We start from the raw sequence: 19,510 nt of genomic DNA, 5'->3' as shown, positions 1-19,510 counted from the left end.
CTTGAGGTATGTAGAAAAAACATTTAAAGCTGTGTCTATGGCCGAATTTCTGATTCTCCAAATCAGTATCGAATCTTCAGACAGTGATCCAAATCAAATACAGCCCGTTTTGCACACCCCTAATCTCTAAATAAGAAACCCCTTCTTCCTAGTAAGCAGAGTTCTCTTGCTCTTGAGTAATCCCTATGTTGTAAAAACTATGTAGTGCAAAGAAAGTACCTGGTAGGGGCCATGCTTTCTGTGGACCTCAGCAGCACATCTGCTGGCCAGAACTCCCTGAAGTTGGGAAAGGCAATCACCTTCTCTTGAAACTGATAGTGACTGCCTGATTAGCTTGAGAAAGTTTGAGGCACTTTCGAAGAACATAAAGTGGGCCTTGGCCAACCTGCTAGCCCAGAGCTGATGGGAAGTGATTAAGGAATGGCTCTAGGCCTTCCTGAGGGCAACAAAGAGGGTGTGCCATAGAGTAGCCCAGACAGAGGCATTAACAGACACTGATTTCTGAACAAAGGAGCATGGGAGAGGTAAGATAGGCAAGAAACACTAAACAGTGACTGGAGGGGAAAGACATGGAAGGAAGAACAAGTCCAGTGCTCTGGATAGGGAGGAGGAATCAAGTCTGTGCCTCCTGGGGCTTAGGAGAGGAGGTGGGCTTACAAGGAAGCCTTAGCATGCTGCTGTAGAAGCAAGCTCAGCCCAGGTTTATACACTTGGGGATATTCTGAATTGTCCAGTCTTGTCCCTACCTGTTAAACATGGCATTTTAGCAAATCAGTTTTCTATAGTAGTAAATCAGTTTTCTGACAAGTAGAACTTTTAAAAATTTCACTATTTGCCTAAGAGAACTTCTTAAATATCCAAACAGTAAAAAGCAAACTCAAATATCTTGATGTTTCTACACAACTATTGAATGACTTTTACCTTGTCGCAATTTTAATGCCTTAGCCTCACCAGTGTTACTGTGTAAAGTGACCCTGCACTCGCACAAACCACCAGTGACGTGTAGAATCGCTCATATTTCCTGTTCTGGTCCCAGTTTGATTGTTCTTTCAGCCAATCTAAAATTCCTACATGTCTCTCTACACTGCTGCCTTCTTTCTTAGCTATGTGTGAGAGTATATAATCAGCAACCCAAGTTTCCAGAGCAGTAAAAGTGATATATGGATTTGGCAATGTTTTCCTCCATACCTCAACGAACTTAACCCAGACACACAACAAAGTGTTTACATTAGTGCAGTGGAAAAACTGCTGAAGAGCTGACTGTAATTCTAACAACAGTTTTCTTTTAGGCCGAGATGGAGATCAAGTTTCATGTTACACTGGTTTCTCAAAATCTGAGCTTTTTACTATATTTTAAACCTTCTATAACGCAGTTAGCCCTATAGCTCAGTTCAAGATGGAATTTCCTAGCACTTATCTGCCTGGAGTGGGTTATTCTGCTTTCTTTTCTGTTACCAAATGTGTATGTACTCATGGTGTTTCAAATTACATCATTAAAGAATCCAATAACAAACAGCCAAGCAAATAAAAACAAGTTTCAGTAAATGATCATGTTGCCATGCCAACTGAAGGTATTTATGATCTGTAGATTTTACTAAACCCCATACCACCCTTACCCAAACACTTTGCTGTTTAGTATACATAATTATCAAAGACTTTCTCGATTTTAAAAAAAGGGAAAGGCCTTTTTCCCTATTATTCTGGACTTTACTATAGTTTCCAAAATGAGTTTAAGTTGTGGTTGGCTGCTTTGTTCGTTTTTACCTTTGATTACTTTCCTGCAATAGCTAAAATCTGTTCTGATTTTTTTTCTGTGGCACCTAAATCCACAATTTAGGCATCACTGGGCACATCTACATGTGAAATGAATGTGGCACAATAAACTCTGACACACATAGTGCTGCAGTTTGTTTCTGGGTGTTGTGTTCACATGTGCGCCCAAGACCGCAACACATTGAGCTGGGTTGGAGCAGTGCTAGCTGGCAGGGGGACAGCCTGCCAGCCCAGGGCTGCTCCCATCCCATTAAGCATGCTGTGGAGGGGCTGGCTGGTGCATAAGGGTGCTTCAGTGTGGGGCTAGCCGGCAGGCAGCCCCCACAATGAAGCACCCTCACGCCCCCACCAGCCCCGTCAGTGTCTACACATGTGTTGCTGTGCAGTAAATAATACCACCTCAGAATAGTACTTGTATTTACAAGTAATAACCTACGGCAGCGTTTATTAGTTTACTGCAGCCTAATAGGGCAGCGCACAGACACTGACACTTTACTGCAGAGCTAATTAGGCAGCTCCACAGTAAATGTCTTGCACAGGCAAGCCCACTGACATCCTTAAAATCATTTTTTGGCTACTGCTAAATACTGTAGGCACATAAGTTTCCACTGGTGGATATATGCAAAGCCATTTAAGTACTGATCCTATTCAGCGCCATAGCTTAACCTGAAGGCTTAGATACCCCCATGTCTGTTTTACAAGCCTGGCTCAATCCTGCAGTACATTTTGAGCACACCTAAACCAGAAGTTACCTGCATAGGAGTCATGTACTTGTCCTTCTCTTCAGAAAAAGCCAGTAATCTACTGGCTAGAGCAGGGTGGAAAAAGTCTGGCCCACTGGCCGGACTGAGCCCATGGTGGACTCCATTCCCCAGCAGCTCTTGTCTGTGTTGCTGTAGTCAGTTTCCACGGAGACCCCAGTAGCAGTGGCACAGTGACAGCGCAGGGCCAGTGTTTCCACAGAGACTAGCTGGTCTGGAGCCAGGGCAGGGCTGTGATCTGCTGCCCACACTCCTTGGGCGGGGGTATCCAAGTAGCGGATGACAGCTCTACCCCGGCTCCGAACCACACTGTCACCACTGCAAGACCCCAGCCCAACCACATGCCCTGCCAATGCTGCTAGGCCCTGCACTGCTACTACTGGGGTTTCAGTGAAAACTGGCCACAGTGACATGGGCAAGGGCTGCTGGGAAATGGAGTCCAGCTGGCCATTGGATCCACTGTTTTGCCCACACCTGGGCTAGGACATTCCCTCAGGATGCATAAGGCCTAGTTTTGACCCCTGCTTTAGATCAAGCAGAGCAGAGATTTGAACCTGAGTCTTCCAGAGCTCCGGAGAAGGCTCAGCTCTCTCCTGTAGGGGCTGTTGCAGTTTGTGAAAGCAGTGACTGGAAAAGATGCTTGCGCTTCTGTTTCCCCCATCCTATATAAGTACTAGGACTACTGGTCTGTGGAGTTGGTCTTTTTCTTTCATTTGACCTGGCCCACTGTATATTTATTTACACAACTTTAAGTAGCTTCAAGAGGAGAGATTGTTCACCCAACGCACCTCAGAACTTAACAGCTTGATACTCAGCTGGGATACCAGATTCAAGACTACATTTCTGCTTTGCCTGATTTAGAGTAGGGGTTTGAATGCTCATCTGCCTTCGCAGTAACAAGTGCTTTAGCCCCTAGAGTTTTGAAGCAACCAAAATTAAGTGCCTAACTGCAGGTAGGGTTCACAGCAAAGGATAATAAATGAAGGGAAGCATTTATTTCTGGCTAGACCAATTGCTCAGCTCTGTCTGAACTTCACCAGTTTCTACCTCGATTTAACTTAAGGTGAGCTTTTCATCCAAAGAAGCCCAGCTTGCTCTCTATTGCAGTGGTAGCTAGAGTTACTCACCCTGGGAGCCCCATCCGATCCTCCACTGAAGCCATCCCCCGCTCCACTCTGGAGTGCTGAGCGACCTGGACTGGAGGTGACCACCACCCCCTGCACGGCCGACCTGCTCCAGCTTTCCCCACAGGGAGCACACTCTGGAGTAAGCAGCGTGGCTGCAGCCCCCACCTCTGGCAGCCCCCGAGCCCCTTCAGGGAGAAGCGGACATGGCTTTGGCAGAGAAGTCCCCGAAGAGTACCACACCAGTGAGCCACATAAGGCTTGGGAGCCACAGTTTTGTCACCGTGGCTCTATTGTGTAAGGGAACAAAATACTATCAGGCCACTATAATTCCCCTTTGATGAAGGGTGTTACTAGCAAGTTGCCCACCAGCTCTTGATCAACAGACTGAATGCTCCTAGTTTTCATGCACTAAGCTCATGTTTTTTGTGCTAGTAGGCTCAGGTGTACCAAAGAAAAACCTGTCTTGCTTTAATATAGTAAAAAGCAATGTTCAGTAGTGTTCTGGAGTCTCTGATGATATTCCTGTCCTACCAGCTGTGCCCTTACTTGACGTCTATGTTAGTGTAAGCAAGCAGTGTTGGAGACTCTTGAAATCTAGAAATTCAGAGAAGATATAGTTTGAGTTGCAATGCTGTAGCCTTATTATTGTTGCCAAACATTCAAAGGGCCTTTCCTCTGGAAAATATTACCACGTGGAGAGGTCAGCATTGATATTATGAAAGCCTCTTGAAGAGGGAGCAGATAGTATACAGGAAAGGAACATCAAAGCGGATGAGTTCTCCATCCCACAGAAGCTGCTCTGTACATGACATTATCTATCAGAAAAACTTGAGGCAATATCAGAGAAGACAAGTAAGTTTTCAATCAGTCTTCAAAAAAACTCTTGAGCTGTCTGTCAAAAGAGCTGCCAGTGCTCTGATCCTGCAGGTGAAACTAAGTACTTGAGAGGATTCTTCTAGACAACGTCAGTGACGCCTTTGGTGTTTTGTTTCCTTAAAGGGAAAACAAAGGTGGGTGATAGAAAAACCACTCTCCTGCCCAACAATACCATGGTTATTCTTCTACTATTTGCATCTTTAAGTGGATATTGGGGAATGATAGGAGCTTCTGTCTGTTTATAAAGTTCTCCATGGAAGTGACTGTTACTTGTATAGTCATTTCTCTAGATATTGCCCTACAACACTGACAACTACCCTGAACCTTCTGAAAGGTTGTTGGATACTCAAGTGCCACTTCCTGGTCAACCTACTGCCCCTGGTTTGCTAATGTGAGCGTTACATCTAAAAAAACTCTCACTGAAACTGTCAGAAAATGTAGAACATTATTTCTGATACTACTGTATAGTATTTTGGAAAATGTCAACATTTAATGATAGAAAACAGTTACCAAGGTTATGTTGGACCTGCTGTTGTGTATATAGAACAAAATTATTCCTAGGACTCAGCCTTTAGTCACATCTTGAATGAATAAGAGAAGTACTTGCACTGCAGTGAACACCTAAAGATAGTTCCTAATAGTTGTTCAATTTTGTCCCATAAAATTTAATAGTCAATTTCTATTTTATAACAGGAAGCCAAAAACATTGTTAGACCATTTGACAACTAATATTTCACTCTCTCTCTCAGAATGTGAACGGTATCAAGTACCATGCCAAGAATGGCCACAGAACACAGATCCGTGTACGCAAACCATTCAAATGTCGTTGTGGAAAGAGTTACAAGACAGCTCAGGGCCTGCGGCACCACACAATCAATTTCCATCCCCCAGTGTCTGCTGAGATTATCAGGAAGATGCAGCAATAACATGCTGGTCACAAATGTGCCAAGAAATCCTCACCAGCAGTTGCTGATTTTGAAAACAGCCACCTTTTTCAGGGGAAGCATTCAGCAACCCTTTAAAAAATTAAATGCATGCTTTAAATTTTTCTGTAATTTTGGAATGATGTATCTTTGTAGAGTTAATGATTTTGTACATTTGCACATGTAATCATCATACCCATTTTCATTACTTTGAGATAAGGTGCTAAAAAGCTATAGATTCTTCAGAACATTTTTCTCCAAAAAAAAATTTTAAAAAATAGGGGTGTTGCATATTTAGTTGTACTGCAGTGTTAAATATGAGTATGGGGAGGGAAGCTTGGCACTGACATCATTTCAAGATTGTAATGTGATTGAAGACTTTCAAACACATCAGTTAACGTATGTACAAAACCAAAACAATACCAACATTGTCAACCTGGTTAACATGCCTTATTGTAATGAAGTTATCAGTGGGGTAGCAAGTCTTTAGGTATTGGAAATATAAATAAGAATGTTTAACATAATATGCTAAAAATATTTTCATACTTAAATAACATACATAAAAGGTGTGCTTGCTGTATTTTATATTATCTTGCAATTTTTTTCTTCTTGAAATGCTGAAAGATCTTGCCATTTGAACTAGTAAACAATCACTTTAGTGTTAGGAATTACTACTACTTTTCCTTTTTTTTTTTTTTGTACAAGATGTCATATTAAGTTCATGCCCATCAGACTTTTGAGGACCAAGATTCCAAGTCCAACTAAATATTTTCCCCTGAATTATGCTGTTAGAAAGACGCTTGGAAATACTTAAGTGCAAATTTGTGTGTGTGTGAGAAAATTATATCTTCATCTCAGATGAAGTTTTAAAGCACTTTGTAGTTCTCTATTGCCAACAGATTTTATGTTTTATGTGTTGCCAATTCTTGCAACTACTGTACTAGCATGTGCCTGTGGTTGCAAATAAAAGTTTTTAAAAAACCTAAGCATGTTTTAAGGAGGTACATGATTTGCGTTAAGGGAATTTCTATTGAACCTCCTTCATGTTCATTGTATTTTAAGATTTTTTTTGTATATTTTTGCCTCTTATTGTAGGTCACTGCATTCTGATTGGAAATGTCTGTTTAGCTTTACAAATCCATTTGCTGAAAATTAACATATGAGCCTTTATGATGCTGAAATGCTTCTTGCAGGAGGTGGACAAAGACTGACATAAAACGAGTCATCACAAAATAACTTAGTGTCTGGACCATAACTGAATATTTATTGCTTACCTTATCATCCTGCTTTGAGCATTCTCTCACAAGTGCTGCTCTCAGATTACCAATTTAGCTTACCAATAGTCTATTTATGCAACCTCTTCCCCCCAAATTGAGGCTTATATCCCATGAAAAAAATATGTATTTAAAATGCATTTCTCTTTTTCCTTAACCTGGTGTGGATTTTCAGACAAATGGGAAATAGCCTCTCCATTTAAAAAAAAAGATGATTGCTGGCCTTCAAAATGTTTTGAACTAGATAAATGAACTTCCTTTTAGAACTGCTGAATACTCACTTAGGGGTTCTGAAAGTGTAAACAGTTTCTCCTTTTACATATATTCCATCCATTTCAATCTTGAACAGACAACAGTGGTTGTACAATGCAATGCTTTCAATTAGGTATAAAGGATGATGCAGACTTAAGAATCAATTTGTTGGTACATAAAAGCCCCATTTGGCCATTTCTTCTATAGTTTGGCAATAAGTCTGGAGAGCAAGTATTGTCTCAGCTCCTACTGCAAGAAACTACAGGTTGGATAAGCAAGTTTAACAGCTAAACAGTCATAAAATGTCATTGTTGCATGTCAATTCCTTTCAACTATCAAAATGAAATTCCAGTTTCTATTTACCTATTCATTGTGACAGTATTATTAAACAGGTAAAGATGGGACTATTTTGTTATACTGTGTATAGTGAATGTATTGTACTGTGTCTGTGAAAAGTGTGCTTTAAATTATATTTTCATATGTTTTGTTGGGGACAAAGTACATTAAGTTCGAAAGTGACAGAGGTTTGTTTTAGAACTGAAGGCAACTTAATGAATTCCTGTCAAGAAAGCTGCTTATAAATGTAAATCAAATCACATTTAAAATAAACTGCCTCTGACTGAAAAACAAATATGACTCGTCTTTGGTTTTAAGAGTGATCAGTTTGGTTTACATACACTAATGCTATTTTTATGCATTATTCAGTTCCCTGTTATGGTAAAAGCAGCAGAGCATTCAGCAACCCATTTAAGTATCAATTAGGTAGAATGAAACAAGATGTTCTTAGCAAAAATCAACACTACAATATGTGGCATATTTTAGTTGTATCCAGCAGTGTCCCCGCTCCCCCGGGGCCAACCTCCTTTCTTTATATAAGAAAGCTGTGATGGTGTCCATTCTGTTCATATACCACATGAGATTCAAGATTCATCAGTTAAAAACTGATCCTTACATATTCTCCTTTGATCCAATTTAGCCCTTATTTAGTGGCCTTGGATATTCTTCTTTTCTTTAGGGAAAAACATTTTTAACTCCTAAATACTCCAGTGGTTTTGATGCCCAGCTGAGCACCACGTATATGTTTTATATTTATAAATACATACAAACCACTCTGTCACTCACACTCTAGGGAATTTACTCTGTAAATCTTCCTAGAATACTCTGGCAAAACAAGTATCGACCTGTGCTTCAACACAAACTGGTTTTGAGGTTGTTTTCTGTCTTTGGTGCCCTCTACAGCCATCACAGTGGGACTTCTTAAGTCTTTATTTTTATCTTTTCAAACATGTTCTGTGCATATGTTTTATATACTAGTAAGAATGAAAGATGAACCAAACAAAATACTGCTGAATATGCACTAAAATAGTTGAATGTTGTCAATCATGTACATCTCTCTATAGATAGATAGAGCACATGATTGACAACATTTATATAAATAAATAAAACCTTAGTTTAAATTTTAGGGCAATCTTTGGCTGAATATGCAACCACCACTTGGTCCTGCGTGTTAATTTTAGGTTCTAAAATTCTGTTGCCCTAAATTTTAAACCAAGGTTATTTTATTTATATATAACATGGTTGCTGGTCACCCTTGAAAAACTGTATTATCTATGTAAATAAAAAAGGAATACAGAAAAAATTACTCAGTACCTTAATACCTCAAGCATCTCATCCAGATAAAAAGATAGAGATAAGCAACCATTTGTGTTTGACAAATAGTGAAGTCATCTTTCACACCAAGAACATTTTTTAAATCAAGTCACGTTTTCCTGAGTGAATGATAAAACAGGGAAAACCAGCCTTCAGGAACAACTTCGCTTTTAATGCAACAAGACTACTGTACAACAGGTAGAGAGCAACTTATTATCCAAAAAAAATAACTTTCTCAGTTTAGATAATACATTGTTAAGTAATTCCTTGAAGTGTTTGGATATATGTGCTGCTGGTACTTAATGTAAAATAATGTGCACAATTAAAACGGAGAAGAAAGAAACCCAATCAAAAAGAATACAAGGTTTTTTACTGAATGCAAATGCAACTGATTGGTGGTGATTTTTATATAATTATTTCTAAGTAATCTAAGCACAGCAATTTATTTCAATTAATAAAAATACTGTCTTACAGTATAACATTACTTAGTTGAAGGTTATCCCCTAAAACAAATATTTTTATATGTAAAAGTAAAGTATTTGCCATTTATTTTTTGTTACAAGCATGTAAATCTCATAAGACATGCAACTACATTTCAGAAATGGATTAGAAAACTATATTTCCATTAGGTAAGTTACATAACTTTATGCATCAACTATATCCAAAGAAATAATACACAAGATTACTATGTGAAACATCTGTTTATTACATACTCTATGCTTTAATGTTTAATCATGCTCCAATTACCATGGTCAAGAGATACCTCTGTTCATCCTGTAAAATAGTACAGCAACAAGAAATTGGGTCTACTTTTTCTATGGATAAATCACAACCAAGTTATCCCTGTCTCCTTACAAATTTCACTGAACAGGAATAAATACAGATACGTAAGGCTTTTTTTCCTTCTAAAATGTTACATCGAGAGTCTAAACCAGTAACAGTTGATAGCCAAAGATATGCCTGGGATCCAATTACACAGTAGAGCATTACTAGCACTTAAGCAGAAATCTGCATTAAGTTATATGAAAGCTGCATGTTCCTGTTCTATAGGTGGACTGCCCACTCTAGGTCTTTTTTGCAATTAAGTTGAGAAAAGAAAAACGCAAATGCCTCCTCTAATCAAAATTTAACACATTTGAATCAAAGTGAGTTTGCACGTGCCTCTCAAAGCCTTGCTGATTGTAGTCCGGAGGAAACTGCTCACTGCACATGGGGCACACTTTCCAGTGACTTTCAACATGTTGTTCAAACTTGCTCTGGTCATAGTTAGGTGGAAACATCACATCACAGAGTGGACACTTCTTGTGCAGATCAAAACTTGGGTGGGGGGAGAAAGAAAATTAACCATTAATATAATTGACAGAAGCAAAAATAAAAGATCTGATACTGATGCTACTGAAGTCAATGGGGGTGTTGCCATTGATTTATATGAGAGTTGGGTCAGGCCTTAAAAAGTCCAGGTAACTTAAAACTGATTAAACCTGACATTAGCAAAATGTTCAGTATATTAAAATAGCTCTACACTGACATTTCAAAATCACAAAACTTGAATCATTTTGACATAATTCCAGTTACAAAGCTGGAATACAAAGCTACTGAACATCTTAATGGCCAAGCAGTTTCATGGAAAACCACTTCCCCTACTCATAAATACTTGCTCTTAGCAAATGCAACACTTTTTAAAAGCTGTAAACTCAGGGTCAATTAGGTTGGAAAGAAAAGAAATAAAAAAGCAGTTTTTCATTCATGTTCCCATAATATTGCCACATTCAGTGAAATGAGCCAGAATGGTAACAGCCTTCCCTAATAAATAATTCCCTGATAAATAATCATAACACAAATGCTGCCAGAAAATTCTGGGCAATTTAGCAGCATTCCTTTGAGTGAATAAATCCAGGAATATAAGATTATCTATTCCACTGCACAACAGTACAATAAAGAGATATAAACTCACCTGGAATCAAAACAAAAACTTGTTCCCCGCTCATGCAAAAGCAGACTTGGAGGCTCAGGAGCAGAAGGTACAGTGTTATCATCCTCCTGCAGAATAAGAGCGCAGTAAAATATATAGCCTCCACAAGAAACTGTTTTGGGGGAAATTACTTTTGCTATCAGGAGAAAGCTTAGGAACTAGGTTTTCCTCTCTTATTTAAGAACTTGTGCTCCGGTATTTTGATTAAAATATATAACAACCAAGACAACAGACATGCCTACTAACAAAAAGCTAAATAAACTGCTTTTTGACCATGCACAAACAGCTAAATCCATGCAAGTGCATCTATGCAAGAAACTTTACTAATCTAATGCACAGGTAAGCATCAAGCAAATTTGCTCCCAACGGGCACATCTTCAGATGTATGCGGGGGCTCAGTTTAATACGTCTGAATTTTCTACACAGGTCACCTTACTACAAATGCCTGAAATGCCTGGGGGTCAGATTACAACAAAAAAGCTGTGTTAAACCCAATGCTGGGCCCCAGATTACAAGCCATAACAACATTTTACTGGAGGACTAAAATTCATAACTAAAATTCTAGATAACAGACTGTCACATTAGACTCTTAGAATATGTCAATTTGAATTTCAGCGGAGGGAAAACAACATTGATTTAGATTCACATGCTTGGTCCTCGCCAGTCAGTTTTGAGTGATCTGTATATGCTGCTTTCACCAGCCAAGCATGTCACATTTCACACAGCAGTCAGGCACATCAGCTAAATTGCCCTGTTTGGCCGCTTCCTCTCATCAGCTCTGTCAATCGTACTTTCATTTCATGAACACTAACAGCAAATAAATAGCTTCAGCATGCACTAATGAGGATCACTATGCTGATGGACAACAAGGTTTGCCTGAGAACCTCTATCAAGGCAGGCCTGCCACTGCACAATATACCCTCTCCTCCCTCCCTCCATGCTCCCCTAATCCATCTGTGATGTAAAATTCTGCAGCTGAATAGCTACAAAATATCCTGTACCAGTACTTCAATTTAGCTCTGCTACTTATTTTCTGGCAAGGGAAAAACCACAGCAATGCAGTGTTTTGGTTTCATTTATAATAATGTCTCAGTTAAAATTTGCCTGCATGGCTGCTGTGGTGTAGCACAGCTGAATGAAGGACACAAAGAATAGGAGAAAGGAAAAAAAAGTGGGGGGAGACTTAGACTTGCGCATACGTTCTTTGCATGAAGTACAAAGCTACAAAAAGCCTGGTTGTTTCTACACATCTTGGTTCCATTCTACGTACAGAGGAGGAAAGTAGGATGCGTCTCATAAGTAAGCTCTGCCGCTCTACAGAATATGGCAAAACCTCTGAACCACCAGATGTTCCATTTTCTATATTCATTTCTCTCAATTCCAGTGGTGCGGTTTACACATGAATCATGAATCGTGATGTTGCAAATTTCGCCCCGCCCCTCCAAAAAACAAATGTGTACATACAAAAGGATGGCTGCAATTACATGTCTAGTGTGCATGGTTGTTTTTAAATGCTTTCAAACAACTCTTACCCCTCTATTCCCCATTTTCTGTTAAATGGGCACACTGTTTCCTCATGAAACCCAACAGAGATGAGACAGGATGTGAAGATTCCTTCCACATTTCTCCCCCTGAACAACAGATGTTTAGTTTCAGCCACTTAACATTTTCATTAAGCAGCTAGTGGGCCTTGGTGCAGCAGATGCTAGCAACACACATTCATTTAACTTGCTTGCCTAGCACCTGCACTGAAAGAGGCATGTGGATTTTCAAGGCACTATTTGTTCTTTTTCACCCTGGAGGACAGTGCTAATACTAATGAGGGAAAACTACTGGTTGTGATCTAAAGATCTAAAATGTAGTAATACTATGTTCTAACAACTTTGTCTTGTAACTGAAAACCCTGAGAGAAACATGGACAAAAAATGGAAAACCATATTCTGAGTACCATACTTTATGGTTTATAGATTGATACAGTGTACAAGCTGACCCCATATTTCTGCACAAAAAAGGTAGGATTTTTGCAGATCCATAGTGTAAGTTGACCCCACATCAGTGTGTGAGGTGCTGGAAGCCCAGGCAGGCTTGTGGCAGAGGCGGTGTGCTGGAGGGCTCCTGGGAAGTTGGATTGGGTCCCTGGAAGCTCAGGCAGCACACAGCGCACTGGTAGCCCAGCCCTACAGGGCCACTGCCACAGCAGAGGGAAGGATCAGGCCTCCCCACAGCTCAAGAGTTACCCGCTGCTGTGGGGTGGGCAGGCAGGGGGCTCTGCTGAAAGCAGAATTGGGCCCCTCACCAGTTCTGCCTTCAGCAGGCTCCTGTGGCCAGCAGAGTCCCTGGGGTCACCCAGGAAGGGGCCAATGGGCCCCTTGGGCAGTGTGGGGTGTCAGGCAGGGGCAAGGGGGAAAGCTAGGGGTATCAGGCAGGGCTGGTCTTCCCCACACCCCTGCCTGTCACCCCTCACTGCCCACGGGGCATGCCAGCCCCTTTCTAGGTAGCACCAGATGTCCTGGCAGCCAGAGGTACCTGCTTTAAAAGCAGAAGCAGTAAGGGCCCCAAACTAATTTCACATCTGAAAGAAACATGTGCCATGAGAACACACATTTCTCCAGGGTTGCTGTCCCATAAGAGAGGATTTCTTATAACTGTCATTTCTATGGCTAGACCACTGCTTAGATACATGGCACAAGGGTCCAGAAAGCAAGACAGATGGCACTTTGCTTACCAATTGGTCACTTTCCTCCAAATTCCTTTCATGCCATACCTATACACCAGGGGTATCAAATATATGGCCCTGCAAAGCCCTGCCATCCGGTCCTCGGTGCTGCCCCAGGTCTGAGCAAATCCATACGAGGCACATCACATGCCACACCATCCCTGTACATATTACTATGGAGGCTGGGGAGAGACACATCATGTGAAGTCAGCTGGTCTGGGATCCATGCTACATACCCGCAGCTGGACTAAGCCACATGTGGCACCTGGTCTGAAACTGTACCACACAGTGCCAGCTCCAGCCAGTCCAGGACCTGAGCAGGTGCACGGGTGGTGCAGTTCAGCTGAGATGGGCACCACATGCAGTGCAGCGCAGCACCCACTCTGGCCAATCTGGGATCTGCACCGCACAAACCTGGCTGAACTGTGCTACACATGGCACTCCTTCCAGAGGCTCCAGGATCCATACTACACATAGTGCAGGTCCTAGACAAGCTGGAGCAGGCTTCAGTATGTTGGGGGAAGGGAAAAAGAGAGGGGACAAGGTCCATGGACCTGATCAGGCCCACACATTAGCCCCACACCACTGATCTGGCCTATAGAGCCAGACAAGAGTGATACCCCTGCTATTCACCTTTAATGCAGAATGGCAGACTAGAAGTCATGCACAAGGGTAATAATGTTACTAGGGTCATTAAACAGCACTTTCTGGAGTCAACAATTAGCAATTACTAGTATTAACTATTAGCAGGGACAACTACAGATGAAAAAGTTAATGACTAAGTTATACAATATAACAAGTATGAATGGCAAGTGTCATTCTCTCCCCTGCCTGTCCATCATGCCAGTTAAATTCTGGTTAACACCACCTACTAAGGATCACTTGCAATGACCTGAACAGAAGGTTAACAAGACTGCCTCAATAGTAATGGACACTCCTCTGAAAGCAAGTGTTGGGTTACTGCTCAGATGATTTGTTTTCTCCATACAAACTGTAGTGCACCATAACAATTATACAGCTTTATGCTACACTGTAGAAGAAAAACCCTTTGTACTAGTACATATATTTGACCAACAAAGATTGAAACAGATAAAATGGTACTTCTGTATGCTTTGCATCACCTACCACCGATCAAGTAACAAATAACTGCCAAAACCCTGTCAATTTCTATTAGCTGTGTCAGCAAATAATGGATTGTACTTTAGATTCAGCTTCACTGCACGTACTTTTCTACTCCAGTAGCACACTGCACAGAAACTAAAGATAAGATGATAATATCAGAATTTTTAAGAATGCAATCTATTTCATAATAAGGGTTGAGAGCTACATGAAATAATTATTTTAAACTATCACAATTTACATTCCAGGCTAAATAAAATTTTGCCATCAGACCTGCTTTGCTTATTTTTCATTTCTCTATCTAGTTATTTATGGCAATTTTACTAATACATTCTCTTTATTTTAAACATGATTCTAAGTTACTTGTTACCCTGCAAGTTTTGTCTGCTTGAGCTCTGTTTGAAAGTGATTTTTGTAGCACTTGAACAAAGACCAAAATTCAGCTTCTATTTACTGTTCAAATGGCCTCTCAGTCCTTTTGCAGTACATCTTTTTGCTTTAAAAAATTAGAGTATCATGCTAAATTATATATGTATACAATATTCATATTTATGAGAAACTAGTTTTTATGGTCATACAATGGTGAATGGACTGTTCTTGATGGTACTAAAAAAGACTTGGGTTTTGGTCTAACTAGAGACTTTTGTACAGGTTCAAAACTATTACTTGAAGACACTGGAACAGTACTTTGTGATGTATTTCATTCCACTCTGCTTAATTCTTGAATATTTTCTATATGAATTGACATGTCTGAGTACACAAAGGACATGAGGAAACCCCTAAACTAGACATACAATAAAAAAAAAATAAAACAGTAACTCTTTGCTAGTTAAACCACTCTTATATAATAAATCTTACCAAAAGTTCATGGTTGTCCCACACTCTAGGAGTGTTAGACTCCAAGATCAGCTCAAATTTAGATATAGAAAACTGAATCGGAAGACAAAAGGAGATGAACACATTACTAAAAAAAAAAAAAAATCAAGGCACACTGCTTGACGATTTTGGCACTCATTCTGAGACTATTTCCACAATCATTTTCAGTACAAATCACAACAGCATCTGACTGCCCTGAATATTGAACTACATGCTGAATCAATAAAGTAACTAAGACCTAATAACAGCAGTAGCATTATCTTTTCTTCTACTTTGAAGTAACTGGGACTACAGAGAAATAGATTTAAAAAAAAAAAAAAGTATTTGATCTATTTTCCTGATTTCAGCAGTGGCCTACTCCTGATACTTTAGAGATGGATTAAACTCCCAGTTTAGTCAGGTCTCGTCTCCCACCATGTTACTTCACAGTGTCTTCACAGTTCCAGTGTCTTCAAGTCTTCAGCTCCAAGTTTCTCCCATCTAGTATAACTGAAGATGCCCCCTTTTATCTACACAGGTTATAACAATTTACATCAAAGCTGAAAAGCCTATTTAGCCCTTCCATATGGGTCATTGTCCCACAGAAGATAAATCTTGACATGAGAACTCAGATCAAAAGCACAAATGAGTAGAATATGACTAAAAGTTACAGTACAGAAGGAGCTGGACATTAATCACTTTGCCTCATTGTCAATGGACTACAAGCACACCTTTCTTTTATTTTTAACGAACTAGTTATCTCTAAGAGATCCTCTCACAATGAGTTCCACAAGTCAGAGCATAAATTTACTTAAATTTGTTTTTAATATTACATTCACATTTTGCCTTTTCCTATTATTACTATAAAAATAGTTAATGGGTTTGTGGGTTTTAGATAACCAACTGGGAAGGGCGGGGAAAACCCTGTCTGGAATCTAACATCATTCAAGAGCTTTACAGATCATTAATATGTAACAACAAACTAAACAATATTGGTCCTGTGCTTAATGACAAGATCCCCACCCAACTGGCCCATAAAAGAATCAACAAAGAAAATTGTTACTTGGGTGCTTTACACATATGGACTGGAATTAAATACATGCATTTTCAAATCACTTGTCCTGACCCCCTTTGTACAGTGAGTAACATTAAGCAAAATGCTAAACAACCACTCTGGGCTTCAAGGAGGTTCTTTTCTAGTTCCTACTGAAAGAGACCAGCTTCCACTCTGTTTTTGTTCTTATCCACTTCCTCAGAGCAAAAGGGAAAACAAGGTGAGCCATTAGAGGGTATTTTTACTTCTCTCCCCCCGAGTACAGCATCCACATGCATACTTACTATGCTAACAATGCTCTTTAGGAGTTGCTAGGCAGTTACTCTAGGCGCACTGCCATCTGCAATCGGTTCCACATTTCCCCTCTTAGGATGTCAGACAATTATATCCTCGTTGCTGTTACTTAAGCTACATACGGATATTACACATTTGTGCAGTCTCTCCCCCCACACAAAGGGAGTATACAGCAGCAGTTCAAGGGCTTTTTGGCAGAAGAAAAATGCCTCTTCCACAAGAAAGTTCTGCTTCTTCTAACCAGAAAGATCTCTCCCCGCCTGCACTAACATGAATGGTTGTACACTTCTCTTAGGTGTTGATGTCACTCAGTATACCGCAATCCTGTTTTCCCTCTCTCTGTCCAAGGGGGAGCACTTGCTCTCTGGCAGTGCACCTGGGGGGGGAGGGGGGGAGGAGCTCTCAGGGAGCCCAGTGGGGACCCACCCCATCCCACAGATCAGCAGGACAGGTGGGGGGGCATTCTCTTGTGGTTGGAATCTTCCTGGAGCCCCGGGACGGTTCCTAACACCAGAGAACAGCCCTTGCCTGATGCACTCTTCCAGTTCAACCTAGAGGAGAGTATTGGAGGGGAAGAGGCTAGGTCTGGGAAGTGGGAGAGGACATGTGCCCAGGGCCGGAGTCCACCAGCCCAGGAGAAGACTAACCCCCACCCCCAACCATCTCCCTGCCCCAGTTCCCAGCCCCTTGGCTTTAAATGCCATCCAGCTGGGTGGTAGGGACAGGGGCAGAAACTGCAACTCTCATAAAACCAAGAATTGGGGCAGAGAAGCTGCCCCCAAGTCTGGTTTCCAGTCCTTTCTAGCTTCCCTTTGCCACCCAGCTGGGACGGGGCAGGAATTGGGACTGCAAAGCCCCAGGGTCTGGGAAACAGGGCTCCCCCCCAAGAGTGGAGGTGACAATTTACTTGTCATGAGTACAATATGGATAATCAGAAATCCTGGACTCTCACCCTGTAGTTTATGCTGGTGACAGAAAGAAAACAAGAGGTTTTAGTGATTGAGAAACAGTGTGGTGCAGTGATAAAATTTAGGGTTGAGATAATACAGATCTGAATTACAGGCTTTCAGTGACCTTGCAACAGCCCTCAGCCAGAATGGCAACCTGAGAAAAAGGATCTTGACTTCTAATCTTGAGATTCACAGCCTTAGTTAATATTCAGACTAATGAATTTGTTGGGAACTTAAAACAGCAAGTACAAGAAGTGGGATGGGAACCTCTGGTCTCCTCTTTCCCTGCTCAGAGATCAGGAATATTTGAGAGGGAAGCTTCAGCTAGTTATGAGAGCCCAGCAGTTCTGCATTTCAGGGCCTTAGCACAGTCACTCAAAAAATAAGGAACACACACACTGAAAATGCTGGTTTCTACAACTTGCCTAGCATTACACAGGAACTATACATTAGGCAGAGATAGAACCCAGGTCTCCAGAACAGCATTCAACTGTCTAATCAGGATATAATCTGTTCTTCTTCAAATTCCCTGCCCTATTCACTTTCTAACTTCTTCTTCAAATGAGGCTGAGATCCTATAGATACCGGCTTCCATTGTTATGCAACCCTGACCTATTCCCAGAGCAGGTCCTGTCACTGCTCTGAACAGGGTGGGTTGCACCCTATGGATAAAATAGCTCCTGAACATATACTGTATTTACTTGAATAGAAGACAACTTAAATTGTAAGATGACCCCAATTCTATATATGGATGTTTTAATTTGTTATAATTTTCCAGGTATAGGTTATAGTACTTGAAGGCTTGCCTTGAATTCATCCCCCTCTTGCTGCTACAGCAGGGAAAATAGATCTTGGGGGTCAGGGAGTTCTTTTGTTCTCTGCCTCCCCCAACTTTTTCCCCTGGCAACCCCATTCTTCCTCTCCTTACTGCCAAACCCTACTCTCCCTGAGCACATGGAAATCAGGAGCAAATGTGAAAATAACAACCTTGAAATGTGAACTGGCTGTAGCAATTTGCATATAGTACCTATGCACTAAGTTCATCCAGAATTCATGTTACCTTTTTTTTTGAAACTGCTGTTAGTTTTAGCACAGACACTTCATTAACATACTTTTGAGCAGCACTGGCACCTAACTTATTTGTAGTGCAAAGTATGCAAAGACTCATGATTTACCATATAGCTCGTTGGGCTGAGCCCCATCCAAATCAACAGTGTTTCAAGCTACGGTGACCTCAGAGCTCAGCACGTGTGCGTATTCCAGATACCCCCCCACAAAGAATTCATGTGCTAATTAGCACCCCACTCATTACTGGAACCAGGTGTTCTTGTCATGCGTCCTGGGATACTCCAAAAACGTATATAAAGATGAGGCACAGGGCTACCTGGTCCAACTTCATCTCATGGAGGGCAAGGCCACATCATATATGACAGGCTGAGAGAGGAAGTGATAGACTGTGGGTAAACTGTTTGGGGCCCCATTTGGTGATGTTTACCAGGCATTTAAGGCTGGTGAAGAAACAGGAATCACTGGAAAAGGGAAAGTGGTGAAGCTCAGCTGTGGGAGTGAAGAGGAAGTCAAAATGCATGGCTTACCATGACCTGAAAGAGTCAGTGCTAAGGAAGACTGCACTCAATGGGCACTACCATATATCTTATTCAGCTACAATAGGAGAAAAATAAAAAACTAGGAGCCTGTGGTGTCAACACTTCCACAGTCAAATGGGTCACTAACTGGCTGGAGGGTTGCACCCAGAGAGTGGTGGTGGATGGGTCATTTTCAACCTGGAGGGATGTGGGCAGTGGGGTTCTTCAGGGCTCGGTTCTCGGTCCCGCACTGTTCAACATCTTCATCAGTGACTTGGGCGAGGGGGTAAAAAGCACCCTGTTCAAATTTGCCGATGACACTAAGAGG

At 41.1% G+C, this 19,510-nt stretch overlaps 2 protein-coding genes across 5 annotated transcripts in view; one reads left to right on the top strand and one right to left on the bottom strand.

Annotated features, from left to right (window-relative positions):
- JAZF1 (JAZF zinc finger 1) overlaps positions 1-7,617 on the top strand; it is a 213,760-nt gene extending 206,143 nt beyond the window's left edge. For both annotated transcript variants that reach the window (XM_019508638.1, XM_019508639.1), the window contains exon 4: positions 5,287-7,617. In XM_019508638.1, the coding sequence (XP_019364183.1) occupies positions 5,287-5,463 (177 nt within the window). In that variant the 3' untranslated portion in view covers positions 5,464-7,617. The remainder of the gene's footprint in view (positions 1-5,286) is intronic.
- Positions 7,618-8,787: 1,170 nt separating this feature from the next.
- TAX1BP1 (Tax1 binding protein 1) overlaps positions 8,788-19,510 on the bottom strand; it is a 106,397-nt gene continuing 95,674 nt past the window's right edge. For all 3 annotated transcript variants that reach the window (XM_019508637.1, XM_019508635.1, XM_019508636.1), the window contains 2 exons: positions 10,591-10,676; positions 8,788-9,953 (listed from right to left, as the gene is read on the bottom strand). In XM_019508637.1, the coding sequence (XP_019364182.1) occupies positions 9,752-9,953; positions 10,591-10,676 (288 nt within the window). In that variant the 3' untranslated portion in view covers positions 8,788-9,751. The remainder of the gene's footprint in view (positions 9,954-10,590; positions 10,677-19,510) is intronic.

Source organism: Gavialis gangeticus, unplaced genomic scaffold, assembly GCF_001723915.1.
Source record: "Gavialis gangeticus isolate Ggan-Ray unplaced genomic scaffold, GavGan_comp1, whole genome shotgun sequence".
Taxonomy (NCBI): domain Eukaryota; kingdom Metazoa; phylum Chordata; order Crocodylia; family Gavialidae; genus Gavialis; species Gavialis gangeticus.
The sequence above is the reverse complement of the archived record's forward strand: the minus strand, read 5'-3'. Positions and strand labels throughout refer to the sequence as shown.